At 36.0% G+C, this 17,874-nt stretch overlaps 2 protein-coding genes across 3 annotated transcripts; both read left to right on the top strand.

Annotated features, from left to right (window-relative positions):
• Positions 1-617: 617 nt before the first annotated feature.
• On the top strand, positions 618-4,797 carry LOC137720508 (probable protein S-acyltransferase 12). 2 transcript variants are annotated; one of them, XM_068459585.1, is made up of 7 exons: positions 618-1,063; positions 1,812-2,061; positions 2,616-2,707; positions 3,044-3,170; positions 3,265-3,350; positions 3,663-3,728; positions 3,832-4,797. In XM_068459585.1, the coding sequence occupies exons 1-7, from the start codon at positions 893-895 to the stop codon at positions 3,946-3,948; spliced, it is 909 nt and encodes a 302-aa protein (XP_068315686.1). In that variant the 5' UTR covers positions 618-892; the 3' UTR covers positions 3,949-4,797. The 2 variants fall into 2 exon arrangements, with proteins under 2 accessions (XP_068315686.1, XP_068315685.1); XM_068459584.1 differs by having other exon boundaries at positions 624-1,081; positions 3,832-4,794.
• Positions 4,798-12,949: 8,152 nt separating this feature from the next.
• Positions 12,950-17,460, top strand: LOC137720626 (CBL-interacting serine/threonine-protein kinase 9-like). Its single transcript, XM_068459715.1, has 14 exons — positions 12,950-13,423; positions 14,254-14,316; positions 14,557-14,628; positions 14,767-14,874; positions 15,039-15,119; positions 15,353-15,406; positions 15,496-15,621; positions 15,706-15,795; positions 16,022-16,144; positions 16,302-16,409; positions 16,720-16,836; positions 16,975-17,031; positions 17,200-17,274; positions 17,386-17,460. The coding sequence occupies exons 1-14, from the start codon at positions 13,247-13,249 to the stop codon at positions 17,458-17,460; spliced, it is 1,326 nt and encodes a 441-aa protein (XP_068315816.1). The 5' UTR covers positions 12,950-13,246.
• Positions 17,461-17,874: the final 414 nt, after the last annotated feature.

Below are 17,874 nucleotides of genomic sequence, written 5' to 3'. Positions count from 1 at the left end.
TGTATTATTGTTGAACCAACATGTGCAAGATACTTTTCACCCCTTGCTATCATTTTGAAAAGTTGCAAGGATTTGAGGAGTGAATTAAGCTTTGTGAGCTAAAGCATATTTTCAAGGAAGTGAACAATGTTGTAGATTAGCTAGCCAAATGAAGCTACAATTTGGACCCTAGGTTGTGTTCTTTTCAGTTTCCTCCCTAATGACTTATGCAACACCTAACGAATGATCTTGTAGGTGCCCTTATGGGCCGCTCTATTATTATTAATGATATGTATTAGTTCGTATGGGGTTTCTTCACCCTCTCTATTCACAAATAAAAATAAATAAATAAATAAACGATAAATCATTATAGCATAATCACCAAATTCTCTTGCTCGCCAACTGCCGGTCTCTCTATAATCTCTCAATAAAATATGAATATAACAAATAATTGTTTTTTTGTTTAAGGTAATGATGTACATACTAAATTTTAAAAATAAACTATGTATTACCAATAAAAAATAATTACGTTAATTAATACTATACAATAACCTAATCATCTACTTCTATTTTATTTAGTTCACAAAATTTTATCTTCCTACAAAGATAGCGGAGAGACGATGAGGTGGAATGAGTTTGTGACAAATCCTCCGACGCGCCCAAAGTACCAAACTCAGTTACAACGACTGTTGCAGTAAAATATCAAAAGTAGAAGTCGACTTTTCACTCTGCAGAGTCCCGTACCGCTTCCATCTCCAAATCCCGGAACACTCCAATCCTACTCCGGAACACCTTAATCCTGGCTCCTGACATCTGGAAACGCCTCTTCCCCCCGCGAACCAGGCGGCCACTCACCCTCCCCCAATTCCAAATCGGGATATCTCGGCCGTTTCGAGTCCCAATCAATCCCGGAATGGAGATAAACCTGTTCAGGCTCTGCTCCGGCCTCAAAGTCATCGGTTACTTCATGATCCTCCTCGTCGCCGCCATCATCTCCGTCTCCTACTACGCCATCGTCGTCGTCACTTGGGGCCCCGAGCTGCTCCGCGGCGGGGTCCACTCGTTTCTAGCTTTCTTCATCATCGTAATGTTCCATATTCTGGTAATTCTCAACTATTTCAGTTGTGGATGCTTCAAGTTTTCTACTTTTTTTTTTCCTTTTCTGTTGTTTTTTAATCTTACTTAAAGGGCAATCGGGAAATTGGAAATTGTAAACAACCCAGTTTTTATTTTGGAAAAAGATTTGATTTTTATTTTGTTTGTTGTATGTTAATTTCTGTTGCTGTTATTGTTTGTATGATTAGGGTCTAATTAATAGAGTTAAATTGACGTGGTTAGATAGCATCTAAGTAGATTAAGTAGATTGATAGCTGCTGCAATGAGCACAATTTAGATTAGTTAGTACAATTTACTACTTTAGACTGATGGATGAGCTTGAACGAAGTTGGTCTCGAATGTCTGACAAGCTAATAAGAGCTCAATTTGAAATTAGACCCGAAATTCAGGGAGACAAATCAAATATTGGGTTCAGTTTTGCTGGCTGGTTTACAACTGTTCTAAAAAACTTAGTAAGTAGAGAGGTACGTTTCATACTTACATTGAGGACCTGTGGGAGTTTTGCCTTTGACGAAGACTAAGGAGAGTGAATGTTGATTTCGTGTCATATATGATTTTTTTCAAGCTTGTTATAGCAAAATTTAAAATGAGAATACATTGATAAATAATGTTTTTTGTTTATGACTTCTGAGAAAGCCGAATTGAGTAGAAAGATTGATTTGGTAGAAAACTAACTCGAGTTTGGCCCTCGGTTTGAATTTGTATTTGTGTTGCAGCTTGTAATGTTACTGTGGAGTTACTTTATGGTAGTCTTTAAAGACCCTGGTTCTGTTCCGGAAAATTGGAAACCTCTAATAGAGGAGGAAAACTTAGAGGCTGGTAGTTCTCTGACTTTGTCAGAAAATATCGAACCCGAGGCATTCACTTCAACACAATCTTCAGATGGACGAGAAAGAAGACCACAAGTAGGGTATTGTAGTCGATGCCAAAATGGCAAGCCACCACGATGCCATCATTGCTCTGTCTGTAAGCAACTTTTTTTTCTAATGTTGACAATACATATGTTGCTTGTATCTGGGCATGCATTATTGTTTTTTGTGCATTTTTCCATGGAGCATTTCTTTTTCTTCTTTGCTTCCAATATGCATGTAAGAGTACCTTTTATCCTTGATTTTTATATTTCTTGCAAGGAGATGCCATCGGTTTGAGGTGGTGTTGTGATGTGATAGAATATCTGCCTAGAAAATCTTCCAAGTCCCATGGGTGGTACCGAATATATGAATTCACTCTTTCTCTCTTTGCCACTGTTTATGGAAGTTCCTGAGAACTTGGTCAGCAAAGATATGCATTGAGAGATGGTTTAAGACTGTTAAATGTCGATCTGACGTCTTTAACATCCTATCCAGTTATTTAAATTGTGGTAGCATGTGACCTTTTGGCGTGTTCTTTGTTTGCAACTCTATGTCGTCATTGATAACCTTTCAACTTTGGAACATTGTTGCTATCCTTATTTAACATTCAGTGATCAGTGAAACTGTCTATTAAGTGATAATCATTTTGTTTTCTTTTATGCTCTGTAGGCCAAAGATGTGTACTTAAGATGGATCACCATTGTGTTTGGGTGGTGAATTGTGTTGGTGCACGCAACTACAAGTTTTTTCTTCTTTTCTTGGTAATGACATATTTCTTTTTCTTATTAATGTACTTGCAGTCACGACTCACGAAATAAGAAATTTGTGTAGATTTCCTTCCCCACCAGATTTTTTGTTCAAAGGCTGGCAATCCCACAGAATCTAGAGCTGGGAACTGGAGATGTTTGAGTTATCTTTGACGTGTGTGTGCGTTGGGGGAAGTGGGGGTCGTAGAGAGCGATGGGAAATGCAATTGATTATAAAATAAATACCTTCTGGTGTGCAAATAAACTTTAAAAGTGGTAGTAATTGGCTATTTTACTGTCCCTTTGTTTTTGCTCACTCGTTCCAGTTTCTGTTTGTGCCTTGATTGAAAGCTTTATACATTTCTGGAGACGACAATGGATACCTTAGTTTTGCTGCCAAATTTTATCCATTTCTTCTCTGAAGCCACGGATCATTCTGAATCTCCTGGAAATCTTGCAGTCATTTTTTTGACATTTGGTAATATTCCACCGAATAAATCATTTTCATGTTCACATATTGGTTCCACTTTCATTGTTTACTTGCTCCTTACAGATTGTTTACCTTGTTGCAGTGCTTAATTTAGCCTTTGCACTGAGTCTTCTTTGTTTTGTGGTTATGCATGCGTCCCTTCTGTCAAGCAACACTACTACAGTTGAGGTAATACACTCACCTGCTACTTTCTTTCTACCGTTTTTGAGATTTATGAATATTTTCGTAGTTTGCACTTACCATTTGAGACCTGAATTACCTGATAAAATTATGTTCATCTGGCTACTACCCTCTGCTTGAGTTTCTATATTAATTTATGAATACATACATTGAAAAATCAGAATTTGCTACAGTTGTCTAAAATGATCCAAATATCAGAGTAACCTGAATCTACAAAGAATTTAATAATGCCACATGTTTATGATTTATCATGTTTTATTAGATCGCAATTGTATGCAACTATTTGAAACAATGTTTCAGGTTCATGAAAAGAGAGGAGCAATCAGATGGAAGTATGACTTGGGCAGGAAGAAGAATTTTGAGCAGGTGGAATTCTCTCTCTCTCTCTCTCTCTCTCTCACTCACTGCTTATGTAACCTGTTTTTCCATCAGACATTTGATGATTTTTAACTCTTTTCCTGTCCTGTAGGTTTTCGGCATGAAGAAGGCACTGTGGCTCTTACCACTGTTCTCAAAAGAGGATTTAGACAACGTACCTGCCCTTCGGGGACTGGAGTTTCCGACACTTTCAGATACTGAGGCTTGATGCTTGGTGAATTCCCATACTTTGACCTCCCACCAGCCATTTAGATATCTTTAAAGACTCATACATGCTGATTACAATGGGTCTATAAAGGTGTGTTACCCCCTGTCCAATTTAGTCAACTTATTCTATAGTTAAGAGAGGATTTAAATTTGAGTCGTGTTTTTTTATTTTTACTTTTATACATTGAAGAAAAATTGGATTCAGAAGGATCACCCCAAACAGGAAACTAGGAAAGTGATTGCTTGGGCAAAAAACTCAGTTAGCTACCCATCAATTTTTTGTACAGATTGTTTTTCTGCTCCATGTCTTGTCCCTCGGCCAAACTACGTGTACCCCAATTTCTTGGATATGGGAAAAAGGCTGTGCTTGAAGTAGTTGCGTCGAAGATTTTATACTGAGATGTATAAATCTATATTGATGTGTAGCTAAGTTTGCTCTACTTCCTCGAACTATTCGTTGCCGGAAATTGTGATTGCCAGTAACTCATTCACGTTGTACGGGATGTTGATGTAGACTTGGGGTGATAATTTGGATGTCCGGTTGGCTGAAAATTTGGTTTGATGTTGTAAATCACCAAATATTTGCTGATCATAAATCAAGGCGCAAGTGTGTTCCACTAGATAAAGGGTAGTTTTGATTAACTTGCTCGCTTCTTTCTTTCAGTTTTGGCTTTTTTTTTGTAATGCCCCAGGGAACTCACTTTCAATTTCATTTTTCCCCTTAAAACTAAAATTTTGCCACTTTACACATTGAAACTCAATATTCGCTCCACTTTGGCGAGATTCTGTCCGATCTGTTATATTGGTGTTAACTTTGCTGATGTGGTGATGGACCGGACCTATTAATTTGCTGATGTGGCAGCCACATCACTTTTTGTATGCCAATTGGCGGGACCTTCCCCACGCCACCTCTTTCTTTCTCCGTCTCTCTTTCCCAACCCCATTTCCCAAGCCAGCACCGCCCCAACTCCCCGCTCTGAGCTCTCTGGCCACTGCACACCCCCATTTGATCATTTATTCGTCGAACTTTACGTGCATTTACTGTTCTTAGATTCCAGATTTTCAGAAGACAGTGGAAATGTTGCAGACTTGCAGTGAATGTTTTTAGCATAGTTTTTCTGGGATTTTCTGTTTGGCTTCCCATAAACTCTTCGTGAAAAAGAAAAGGAAGAAAAGATATGCAGCACTTGAAATTTTGATTTTCGTTTGCTTTGCGAAAGTGAAATTGGGATATGATTACATGTTTATGGAATACGAGAATACTGAAGTAATTTCCTTTTTCTTTCACTTTCCTCAGACTTCTCGGCAGACAAATAGCGAACTAGTAGAAATTTATATGTTTCTGTATGCATGTGTGTATGCATGTGTTTATGCGTGTCTGTTAGGGCATATACAGGCACGGAAGTCGCCGCCCGTTACAGCTGTTCCTCGTGCTGTATTGACCACAGAAAGTGCTAGGCATGGGGAGGTGTTTTCTTTGAGAGTGGATGGTGACGTGTGGCGGCAAGAGTGCTCATAGTTGGGAGGCGGCTTGGTGACGGTGGCTTGGGAGATGGGGCTAGGGAAGAGGGAAAGGGATCATCTCCGAATCTCTTCCTTCAAAGCCTGTGAATCAAGTGATTCGGATTCTTGAATTTTGATCCAATAGTTTTTGAAATCCAGGCCCCTAAAAGTTATAATAATTTTGGATCATTAAATCAAATTTCAAAAATTCGAATCACTTGTTCCGTAAGTTTTGAAGGAAGATATCAAAGAAGATCTTTTTCCGGGAAGAGAGTGAGAGACAGAAAGAAAGGTTTGGATCGGGGGAGGGTGCCACCAATTGGCATAAAAAAGTTGATGTGACTGCCACATCAGCAAATTAGCAGGTCCATCATGGCCACATCAGCAAAGTAGACGCCACTTTCACTGATTTGACAGAATCTCGTTAAAATGAAGTGAATAGAGGTTCAAGGTGCAAAGTCATAAAATAAGCCATCAATTAAAATCCAAGTAGCCTGTGACTTGGTTCTAATTTAGTATTAAGGTGATTCCAAAAAAAAGTAGTATTTTTTTGTTTGGTAAACATTCAGCTTCAGTTTTTTTTCACAGTGTTGGGTGAAAAAAAAGCCAAAAACACAAAGCTGCAAAACTCAGTTTTGAAAAATCAGTTTTTTCACATCTGTTTTACATAAAAGTTTATCAAATATTATAATACTATTTTTTTTTTCAAAAGCACTTTTACAAAAAAGTTTATTAAACACTCTGTTGCTTTATTTCACAGCTGCTTATTCTCACAACACATCAAAAACAGTTTTTTGTTCAAAATATGGTAATACCAAACTAATCCTTAATAATAAAAAGATGACTATAGAAGCCCACCATTTTAATGTTATTTTCAACTCCTACAAATGGTACAACGTTTACGTGTACCTATGGTTATTTCAATGATTACACGTATTTAAAGTTTTACTTAAATTTTTTTTTAAGTAATCACGCATTCAGAATTTAACTAAAAAATCATTTACTCGAGGAAAGGGAAGATTCCCTGGAAGATTTTTTATCGATGAGCATCAATATTATTTGGGACAATGCAATACTAGGGTAGGCAACATTCTTAACCTGTTTATATTATATCATATAAACTTGATTCCCCAACAGCTCTCTTCCCTTTTATATTATTTAACAATGAATGAATCAATGATGTGATTATAACCACACAAACCTGACCCATATCCCACCCAACCCCCTTATTTGTGATTTTTAAGTGGAAAAATTTATTTGAATCCATGTAATATCTTTCTACACTTAATTTAAATTTTAATTGTAAATTGTTTTTTTACTCTATTGCATAATTACTACCAAGTACAAGATGAAATTAACAATAAAACCAAAATTTATCAATAAATCCACATCCCAAATAATCAAACTCTACTATCACACAATGTTTATCCTACTTTCATCACGCAATTAATCAACATTTATCTGAGCCATTTATTCGCAAGAAATCATCATTATATGTTGTCTGCACTAAAAATAGCACTAACATCTTTTAGAAAAATCGAAAATCATGAACCGTAAAATTCTTCATAAACTAGACATCCATATTTTTCCAAGCATATAAGGCTCAATATCTATTTCATTTTGAGGAAGTACAGCTTAATCTTCAAACTTGATAAAAGAATAATTCCAATAGAAGCCAAACGCCTTGGATAAACAGCAAACAGAGGAGTATCCTCTTTGTCCGGTAATGAGACCCCATCGTCGATTTGTAGAAGCATAGATCATACGTCGAATAATATTCCACTGAGTTATTATTCTTTAAATTGATGCACCAATCTCTAGTTTTGCTAATGCAAACTATTTAAGGGAAAGGTAATAAAATACAAGTTAGATATCGATGTATGAAAACAACGTAGTCAACGGGATAGAGATTTAATCTATGCTCAAAATCTGGTTCACACGATCTCAAAGTGATACATGAGGAGGGAGACAAGATAAAATCTTCTGGAGAAACAAGCTTACACTATGTTATAAAAGATATTGGCAGTAAGTGATCAATTTGCAACGGTCACAAATTAAACTTTTACGATATCTGCCATTAAGCTTTACTACGAGTCTAATGCTAAAATTAAAATCAAATTACAGATGTTGGAAGCATCGATACTGGCGGGATCACTATGCTTGAAGAGGTCCAGAAAAATGTAGGTAGAAAGGGTCTCAAGGTATGATATTATGGTAGACTAGTTTTGTTTGATAGAGTTCATATTTTTGTTTGATCATGAGCTTATGCTTTATTCTTTCTTCTGATCTATCAGCTTGTAATAGCAAAGCCCCGAAGTAAGGTGATCAAGAAGCTCGCGAAGTCCAAGTTCACCAAGAAAATTGGTAAGGAATGGGTGTAAATATAAATATATATTTTGAATGGAATTTATGAGGATAGTTTAGATAGTAAATTTAGGTTTAAAAAGATATTAAATCTTTATACAGCAACTACCAAAACTAAATCATACTACTAATGTAATTCTATATCAAGATAAACCACAAAAATTAATTAATAGTCAACAGGTCTCTTATAGAAAAACTCCACGCATGTTAACAAATTGTAGGCGGGCGACATATATATATATATTTTATTGTTTTATTTTTTTAATATCTATACATGATCCACATGGTTACTCCATTGCTCATCTTTTTTGGCCGGAACCACCGAGTCATTGAGGTGAACGGGTTGATTCGCCCTCGTAACATAATGGTCGTTCGGATTACAGATATCGGAGGCCACGACGGAAAACCAAACGATGGCTGGGGTAGCAAATAGGACGAGACCAAAGGGCACCATCCACAGCTGCCTATTTGCAGGATGATACTGATACTCCCACCACCCTAACATGAGTCCTCCAGCCACACTCGCCAGAACTGACCAAAAGCAAGCTGTTCTTGTCTCCACAATTCTTTGTTGTTCCAAGTAACTTATTGTTTCTTTGTCTTCCTCGTTCAATCCCATCAAAATAACGATCGAAAAAGTAAATTCCTGGCTCTGTTACTGAAATCATATTGGTTAAAAAACGAAAAGGAACGAAAATTAACAAAGCATCGAATTCATAATTTGTAGGGTAATGTTTCCTTGCCATGTTAAGTAGCTAGACAGTGTGATAAAAGAACATTTTTCCTATATCATGTATTCTAATCTGACATATAGTCTAACAAGAGAACATTTCTATATACGCATGCACAAGTTCCATAAAACAAAACAACAAAAGCATAAAGAAACATACCTCGGTGTTATTGGTGATGAAGAAGAAGATTGAGAGATGTGGAAATTAAGTTAGATGTTGGGGGTGAAGATATAGAGAGAGGTGTTAAAGGAGGGACATAAACCCTAAGAATAAGAACTGGAGAGTGTTGGGAGTTTGGAGGGCAAGAGTCCCATGGATCTGGTGGATTAATACTAAGGGAGTGAGGTTCTGAGGAGGGCTTTGGACTTTGCAAAGTCACACAAGAACAACCAAAGAGTCTGATTGAGCTAAACATCCGACGTGCCTTTCTATCAAAGTTATTATTTGTTAAAGAGAATAAATATAAAGGAGAAAAATGATTACGTATCACGATCAAACAACGCATTTGCCAAGTTATCTGGGGTAGATTTTATATGAATCTATTTTTGTAATATATATATTGGTCACTGTTTGGACAAGTGGCTTGTTTTAAGTGATCAAACTGTACTAGTGATTGTTCATAACGTATTAAAAATTTATTTTTCAATTTTATTTTCAAGATTTGTAATGGTCATAAATCTGCTGGCTGGCAAGCCGTCAAGACTAGAAGGTGGAACTGAGGATTCGTTCTCATTTGTTGAACTACAGAAATTTGGGTTCAACTCGATGAAGGTGAGAAATACAGAGGTGGATTATCTGCCCTCCTATTATTATACTTTTTTTATACCCTCCTGTGATGTGTGGTCACGGTTAAATCATGTCAACATTTTATATTAATTTTTTATAGAAATAATAAAACGAAAAGTAATAGAAATATAAAATGTTGACATGGCTCAATCGTGACCGTACAAATAGGAGAACATGAGAAGAGTATGGAAATGGAAGAGTAGACAATCCACCTTTGAGAAATATAGAGGGGAAAAGAGGCGATTCCTTTTTCTTTGCATATTTTAAAGAAAACTTATCGATTCTAATTTTTGCGGATATAAAATGGTTGAAGGTGATAAATTTTCTTTATGTTTATTTTTCTTCTATTCGACACGAAAAATCATGTTTCTTTACATGCAATATACTTAAATAATTTAAATTTAGCGAATTATTTACTCCAGTTTAATCTTAAAGATCTAACGAGCTATATGAGCTTCAATCGTTTATAACCATCAGGGCTCAATGTAAAAAACAAAATTGAAACATAGGATCCATATATCTTATGACACATAATCACACACCCCCCCCCCCCCCCCCCCTCCTCCTCTTTCTCTTCTCCCTCCTCCTCCTCTAGCTACGAGCACAGCTTAGGCAAATAGACTACACTTTTTCTCTTCTCATCAACTATAATTAGTTAACATATACGCAGTTATCCTTACCCTCTCCATCACGATATTATTAGTAACATTATCATCCAAATTATCAAACTTTAAATTATGACATATCATTTTGAAACAAATTATCGAATGTAAATCAAACCCTCAGGTGTAGAGGTAACGTTCTTAACCACTTAGATTTATGGTAAGCTGAAGTTAATGAGGATAGATCACAAGTTTTGGGTACAAAAAAAAAGTGTTCATTTAAATCATACGAAATTTTTATTATTAGAGTATTATTATATGTTTATCTTTAAAAACAGGTATGTGTATGGAAAACTACTCGGTAATTTTGCAGTTTTAGAACACCAACACGCACACGCGCGCGCACACACACGCAAACATTAGATTGTGCAGCTTTCAGCTTCGAATGTAAATGTAGAGTTTATCTTGGGATGTTTTGTTCTTGGGTAGTCCCAGCTCTTGCTGTCATCAGCTGCTTATACATCTTGGACTTTATTCTTTTGCCCATTTTTCTTTTCGAAATAATTGAAAGGTATTTTGTTGCAACCCTAAAGCAGGAGTACAAACCCTGTCATCCATATATATATAACTCGGGTTGGTTTGTTCGACATTCTGCAAATGATAACAACATAAAGTCACTTTTCTTATTCTTCAGTTTGATTTGTGTAGTTGTATACTTGTAGTTGTCTTGGAGGTTTCTCCCTCTGAACCTTTACAACCCTAAAACAGCACAAGCTAGCATAAAGTAGAATACAATAAAAGATATAATAAACTTTGCTTTTTCTTGTACATTTCACTTAAATAAAAATCCCTTTCTAGGGCAAATCTATTACGAACTCTTTTCGATTAAATTGTGCAAACTGATAAGAATTATTCTCCAAATTTCCTAGGGTAGATAATACAAGTATTATTTAATATATAACTAACAACCAGAAGTTCTCTTACATCATTTCTGCACAGTCCCTCTTCCTCAAACATTCGTCCATCCTTTTTCTAGCCTTTGATTAATAAATTAAAGGAAAACTATGCGGAGGAAAGAAGGCGAGAGTGTGGAAGGAGAAAACAAGAGTACTATATATACTTCATAAAAATTTCCTTTTTAGGGGTTTAATGCAATGACATATGTTCAACTAGTTTGGTAAGTGTGCATAATTGTGCAGCTCTTTTTGTACTTTTGGAAAATAAAATCAAACCACCCTGTAACAAAACTAAGAATTGCTATGAAGGGTGACTAGTCGCTAGTTTTACACAATTATATATATCTATCGTTCTCTCATCATATGACAGTTTCAGTTATTCTCCTTCTAGCTCGAATAAGTCCCCTTTCTTGAATGTGTCCAGGACCAGTTCTGATCCAGCTAGAATTGGGTTATAATTCAAGCCCAAGAAGATTCTTGTCCGTGGAAGTGGATTAAGAAGCCTATATGATGTTGTGAACCAAACAAAACTGTACAGCCTGTATGCTATAGGGCTCATTTCTCATTGATATGAATACTTGAAATTCTTAAACCAATGCATAAATGACAAATGAAGAAAGTTCAGTGTGATTAGTTTATCTACTAGAGGGTTTTGCATGGCAGAAGTGTTTTCTTCGACATGGTCATTTATCGCTGAATTTGATATACAAAGTGTGTATTAAATGGATGTGTTTCCAATGTTTTAACCTCAATTATTGATATTAAATGTAACGGTGAGTGATAGTATATCATTAATCATCGGGTCACTAAGAAAACATAACTCTTGCTTATACATGGAGATAGAGGAAGGAGTTTCTACATAGTGTTACAAAGATGGCATGTCGGCCTAACTTGATTATTAATTTTTGTTTCTTGTACACATGCCGTTTTTCGATTTAACAATTTTTGTACGTGATGTTTACACCCTTACATAACATGTTGTTAATAATCTACATGTTACACATACTATAACTTGAGTGAATGTCACCACATGGTTACGTGATGGTCACACTAAACAAAGTCTCGCGTGGCTTGGCAAGGGCAATATGTCCCAACCAACTTTGAAGCTTCCATGCAATTGCCAGCCCTTAGACTTGGAGAGAGACATACCTCAATTATTGCATGAGACCTCACGTTTGTATTTTTCTATATCGTTTGTTTCTCCTACATAATTAGCAGTCTACTCACGATTACACAATTGCCCTTGTATCCAAACAATGCTAATGAATTGGACTAACCAATAATAACGTTAGTATAAAATAGAAATCAAACAAATTAGGTTAGATATCAATCCTATTATGAAATAATAACTACCAAATTATACATTATCTCATTTTTTTTTGTTTTTTTATTTTATTATTATGAGTTATACTCTTATTGTAAATATGAAGAAATAAAGACTAATTAATCTCATTATATTAGTTACAAAAATGTTCTAAAATCTTAGATGATATGTCAGAGATTCTTATATTCAACCGAGTTATATTTTGATACACATTTGACATGCGCACATGATAAGAAATACTGTAATTATATATTTTTCCTTGGCCTAAAAACAAGAAAATATTATAATTATATGTACTAGATACAGTATGTGATTAAAAGTTTTAAAAAGAATTAAATTAATGTTAAATTATGCAAAAAAAAATTAGTGGATTGGAGAAGTTAGAAAAAGTGGAAAGAAAAGTAGACATGGGGTGCAAATATGAGAGAGAGAGTGAGTTCAAGGTACTGATAGAGTGACAAATTTGTAAAGTAGCATAAACGTGTAAGTGAAATTAGCAAACGATGTTTTTAAAGAAAAAATTTGTTAATTCTTTAAAGATGCTTTAGACCACACTTTAAATCGAGTCAATTTCTCACCTACGTGAGAGTGTTTGTATTGAGCGCAAATAACTCCGCCACCACTAAAACAAGCTCCAAACCATAATTCTAGCCTTTTGAGAAAAATGGTATTTTGGGAAAACAATAAAAAGAGGAAAAATAAGAGACAGTTATCGATGAAAGTATGAGATATAATAGCAGGTGATTTAGGAAGATGCAGGACAGCCACGGAACTTGTGATGAGGGAATATCAGAAGGATACCACACGCTGTCGACACGGTAAACACCACCACCTTAATCCCTCCCTTTTATTCTTCTTCATCATCTGCCACTCTCTCTCTCTCTCTCTCTCTCTCTCTCCCTCTCACCCCTATCGAACCCGACCCAGAAGCTGCAACAAACACTGAGTTATAATTTTTAGATCCTTTGCGCGGGACCAAGTTGGAAATTTCGGACCGTGGGATCTTGATAGTGCGGTAAGGAAGGAAAGCAAGATGAGCGCGAAGGGGCCGAGGATGAGGACCCGCGTGGGGAAGTACGAGCTGGGGAAAACGCTGGGAGAGGGAACGTTTGCGAAGGTGAAGTTCGCCAAGAACATGGAGACCGGGCAGTGCGTCGCCATTAAAATCGTCCACCGTGAGCAAGTCCTCAGAAACAAGATGATCAAACACGTATGTACATGCACACACACACACACATATATATATATATATATAAGTTTAAGATTTGGGGACACGCTTTTTACACATTTTTTACAAACTTTTTTTTGGGTCTATTCCATTATGTGTTTCAACTATCAAACATCTTATCTTTTATATCTTACCTCAAATATCATATCTACAAAAAATCATACAAATTTGAAATCATATAATTGTTAGTTAAATTTAGTATTTCTTTGTAGATTCGTATTTGTCTATTTTCTTCACTCCAAATAAATGTTTTAATGGTTTTGATTTTTTTTAAATTTTTTGCTATGATGATATATGAATGATTTAATAAAACATAAATTGTTTGGATGGTTGAAACACATTACAAAGGGGCACTACAAAATGAATATCAAAATACGTGTAAAAACGTGTCCCCAGATCCTAATCCTTATATAATGTGCTTTTTTCTTCTAATCAATCAAAATGTCCGTAGGAATGTCGTGCAGAATGATTTGGTATGAATAACTTCTGTGCATAATCGTTTTTATTGTTTTAAGTTTTGAAAAGGTTTTTAAGTTTTTCTGCCAAATGCAAAAGGAGGCGTTGGTAAACAGTACATGCCTTTAATCATTTTAGGATGGCAGTGTGACCCAAATGCCCTTTTTTTTTTTTTTTTTGCTTTTTTTGTTCTACCACTCTAATTCTTCATGGTTGGTTTGAAGTTGGCGATCAATGATGAACACTATCATTCATGTTTTTTAGTAGGTCAGTTGATAAAATACGACTTTAGTTGGTTATAATATAGAGCAGGAATGAAAGTATACCTAACTGTTTCTTGGTGCTTGTATTGGTAGATAAAAAGAGAGATATCAACAATGAAGCTGATCAAACACCCAAATGTTACCCAGATGTTTGAGGTAATCTCTTCCATTTTTATTTTGTCGAAGAAAAAAATTACAGGTGTTTTCGTTATGATCGTTATAGTAGCTTTTAAAAAAAAAAAAATGTGAAACTTAAATCTTAAATTTGATTGATTGTTAATGATATGAACAATCATATGCTTGTACAGGGGATATTGAAATACGCAATGAATACCATACGCATATACAGATTTCTTCGCACATTTCTGAGCGAGAACTTTTTGTGCTTATGAATAGGTCATGGCAAGCAAAACTAAGATCTACATTGTTCTCGAGTTTGTTGATGGGGGTGAGCTCTTTGACGAAATAGTAAGCGATTGTTGTTTCAACTTGCATTATCCCCGGTTGCTCTTTTTGGTTAAATACTATGTTCTTACTTGTTACTTAGGACACAAGTCTTGTGTTTCTTTTGGAAAACACTCCCTTATCAGTTCTGTTTTTCCTTAGGCCAAAAATGGGAGACTGAAAGAGGATGAGGCCAGGAGATATTTCCAACAGCTCATTAATGCTGTGGATTACTGCCATAGTAGAGGCGTGTACCATCGAGATTTGAAGGTTTAACAGACTTTATAACTTTATTACAGATTCATTGGTTGCATACTGCGTGCGATAGGAATGAAGTATTGGGTTTTTGGTTGCATACTGCATGCGATAGAAATGAAATATTGGGTTTCATTATTTAAGTATTCATCACTTGTATCTTTTTACTTCTTCTGTAGCCCGAAAACCTTCTTCTGGATTCATATGGTGTCCTGAAGATTTCAGACTTTGGTCTCAGTACATTTGAACAGCAAGTGCGGGTGAGTAAAATTGTTGCAAAAAGATTTTAGTAGATTTAAAATATTGTATTGAAGTTGATTATAGTTTAATCCACATGTACTGTTACCAGAAGTGAATATTCCTCTTGCTATGAGGAGTGTATTTGGATCTTGTGGTTGGTGGGAAGTCGGAATGTTCAATTTGATCTTGTTCCCGATATGTTATAACTTATGTTATATGACATACTAAAGCAGACAGTGTACACATTTTGCAGGAAGATGGCCTTCTTCATACTGCCTGTGGGACTCCGAATTATGTTGCTCCTGAGGTATTCACTTCTGACTTTATGAAAACAAGTTATTGCATTGCTGTTTGATTATGTTCTTTTGTTTCTCACATTTGGTATGTTTGTATCAGGTGCTAAACAATAAAGGTTATGATGGCACATCAGCTGATATTTGGTCTTGCGGGGTCATTCTCTTTGTACTCATGGCTGGTTACCTGCCTTTTGACGAACCAAGTATTATATCGCTGTACAAAAAAGTACGTAAACATGTTTCGCATCCTCTGTTTAAATGATGGGAATCTCTGGATAACTTATTTATGTATGGCTATTGTTAATTTCAGATCTGCAAAGCTGAATTTTCATGTCCGGGATGGTTTTCATCCGGCGCAAAGAAAATGATACAGCACATACTTGATCCAAACCCTGTAACGGTGAGCTCCAAAGCCCTTTCTACAAAATTCAATAAGTACATTCTTCCCATATGCTCTTGAAAGTTATTATTTGAGACCATTGGTATATGAGCGTGCGCATATAAGCTCATTATACAGGCATTACAGGGCATTAATATCTGAATGCAGACAATCATTTGTTATATAGCCTGACTAGGTGTTCTGTTCTTGTTCTCTCCTTTTCTTTTTTTTTCTTTTTCTGTGACAGCGGATAACAATTCCTGAGATCTTAGAAAATGAATGGTTTAAGGAAGGCTACAAGCCAGCGCAGTTCAAAGTGGAAGAGGATGTAAATCTAGATGATGTAGATGCTGTTTTCGGCAACTCAAAGGTATGAATATTAGTCAGAAGTTAATTTATGTCTCTCAACCATGAATTTTTCTAGTTATCTTTAGTCGGAATAATCTGTCAGTTTCTGTGTGCTTGATCGAATATTGTCTTGAGTTTGTACACATTCTAAATAGTCGTTTTCTTTTGGCTTGTTGCAGGAAAAATTAGTAACGGAAAGGAAAGAGAAACCTGTATCAATGAATGCTTTTGAGCTTATTTCTAGCTCAAAGAGTTTCAACCTGGAAAATTTATTTGAGAAGCAAATGGTAGCATGACATTTTTTTAATTCCTTTCTATGAATGCTTGGGTGTGGCGCTCTACAGTATGATTGCATTTGCAGTTGCAAAATACATGTTTTGTTCCGATTGTTAGTCGGACAGAAACTAGGGAGCCTAGTAGATTTAGGAAGATTAGAAAATCAAGGATTCGCGGTATTAGTGTTTAGGACTTATAGGTTTTGTTGAATCAAGAGCATACTTAGGCTCACAATCCATAGTGGCCTTCTAATTCTTTGTAGTTGTCAAAGTTATTCTGCAAGTTTTCTGCCTTCTGATCATTTGGAATTCCATACTATAGGGTCTTGTGAAACGAGAAACCCGATTTACTTCCCAACGCCCTGCAAATGAAATCATGAACAAAATCGAGGAAGCTGCAAAGCCCTTGGGCTTTAATGTTCACAAGAGAGACTACAAGGTAATGTGTTTTATTCTACTATTTCTCATGCTGCACTTTATAAGACTTGACTTAATATGCAAGTATCCTATCAAAACAACCTTCCTCTTATGTTTATAAATTCCAAATATATCTTCTGCTAATTCCGAGCAATTGCAGATGAAGTTGCAAGGAGACAAGCATGGCAGAAAGGGCCACCTCTCCGTAGCTACTGAGGTATTGTCTTTGGCATGTATATATATTATGTGTTTGATACAGTTATTTGGAAAGCAAGTCGTCACTTAGTAAGGGTCAACTTGACAAAAACTAAAGATGCTACTTTCGATTAAGTACCAAATCGTAAAACATGGTGTAATTAACTCTCTTCTTAACTTCTTGCTTAAGGTGTTCGAGATGGCTCCCTCCGTGCACATGGTAGAGCTCCGGAAAACTGGTGGTGACACACTAGAGTTCCACAAGGCAAGCGAATATTTTATTTTGAACATTTTAGTTTCAAACATTTTCCATACTCTTTTTCAAGGGCCAACGTGCTGTCTACTGATTCTGCCCTCTAAATGTCTGTTACTACAGTTCTACAAAACTTTCTCATCGGGTTTACAAGATATAGTGTGGAAATCTGAAGAAACTACTGAAGAATCAAGGTGATCATCTCTCTCTCTCTCTCTCTCTCTGCACGCTCGCTCAAGTGTACGTATGAGCTCATTGTTACGGAGAGTATGCTTGTTGACAGATGTTTTAATTTTTTTTTTGTGCAGGGCATAATAAAAAATTTTCTTTTGGTTCTTCTGATCTGTTATGGCCTGTGATGCATTTAGGTCTGAGACCTACACAAATGCATAATGGTGCATGGATGCAAAGGAAATTGGGAGCATATATCGGGCAGTGTAGCCAGGCCTGAAGTGGTCCGCGGTAACGAGATGTGAATCCCTCGGAACTGAGGTGGTCTGGATTCTCTTTCTTTTAGTTCTATGAATTGAATCCATCGACGATTTTGAAGAAATAATTATATATCATTAGAGTGAAGTGAGAAATTCTTGATTCCCTGCGGTGATGGAAGAT

The sequence above is a fragment of the Pyrus communis genome, chromosome 16 (assembly GCF_963583255.1).
Source record: "Pyrus communis chromosome 16, drPyrComm1.1, whole genome shotgun sequence".
NCBI lineage: Eukaryota > Viridiplantae > Streptophyta > Magnoliopsida > Rosales > Rosaceae > Pyrus > Pyrus communis.
The sequence above is the reverse complement of the archived record's forward strand: the minus strand, read 5'-3'. Positions and strand labels throughout refer to the sequence as shown.

What these genes read in the sequence shown, in the direction of transcription:
- LOC137720626 (XM_068459715.1), top strand. Translation starts at nt 13,247, where the DNA reads ATGAGCGCGAAGGGGCCGAGGATGAGGACCCGCGTGGGGAAGTACGAG. An exon ending in TGTACCATCGAGATTTGAAG is followed by an intron (nt 14,875 to 15,038) that starts GTTTAACAGACT and finishes CTTCTTCTGTAG; the next exon opens with CCCGAAAACCTTCTTCTGGA. An exon ending in ACCTCTCCGTAGCTACTGAG is followed by an intron (nt 17,032 to 17,199) that starts GTATTGTCTTTG and finishes TTCTTGCTTAAG; the next exon opens with GTGTTCGAGATGGCTCCCTC.
- LOC137720508 (XM_068459584.1), top strand. Translation starts at nt 893, where the DNA reads ATGGAGATAAACCTGTTCAGGCTCTGCTCCGGCCTCAAAGTCATCGGT. An exon ending in TCGTAATGTTCCATATTCTG is followed by an intron (nt 1,082 to 1,811) that starts GTAATTCTCAAC and finishes TTTGTGTTGCAG; the next exon opens with CTTGTAATGTTACTGTGGAG. An exon ending in ATGCCATCATTGCTCTGTCT is followed by an intron (nt 2,062 to 2,615) that starts GTAAGCAACTTT and finishes TATGCTCTGTAG; the next exon opens with GCCAAAGATGTGTACTTAAG.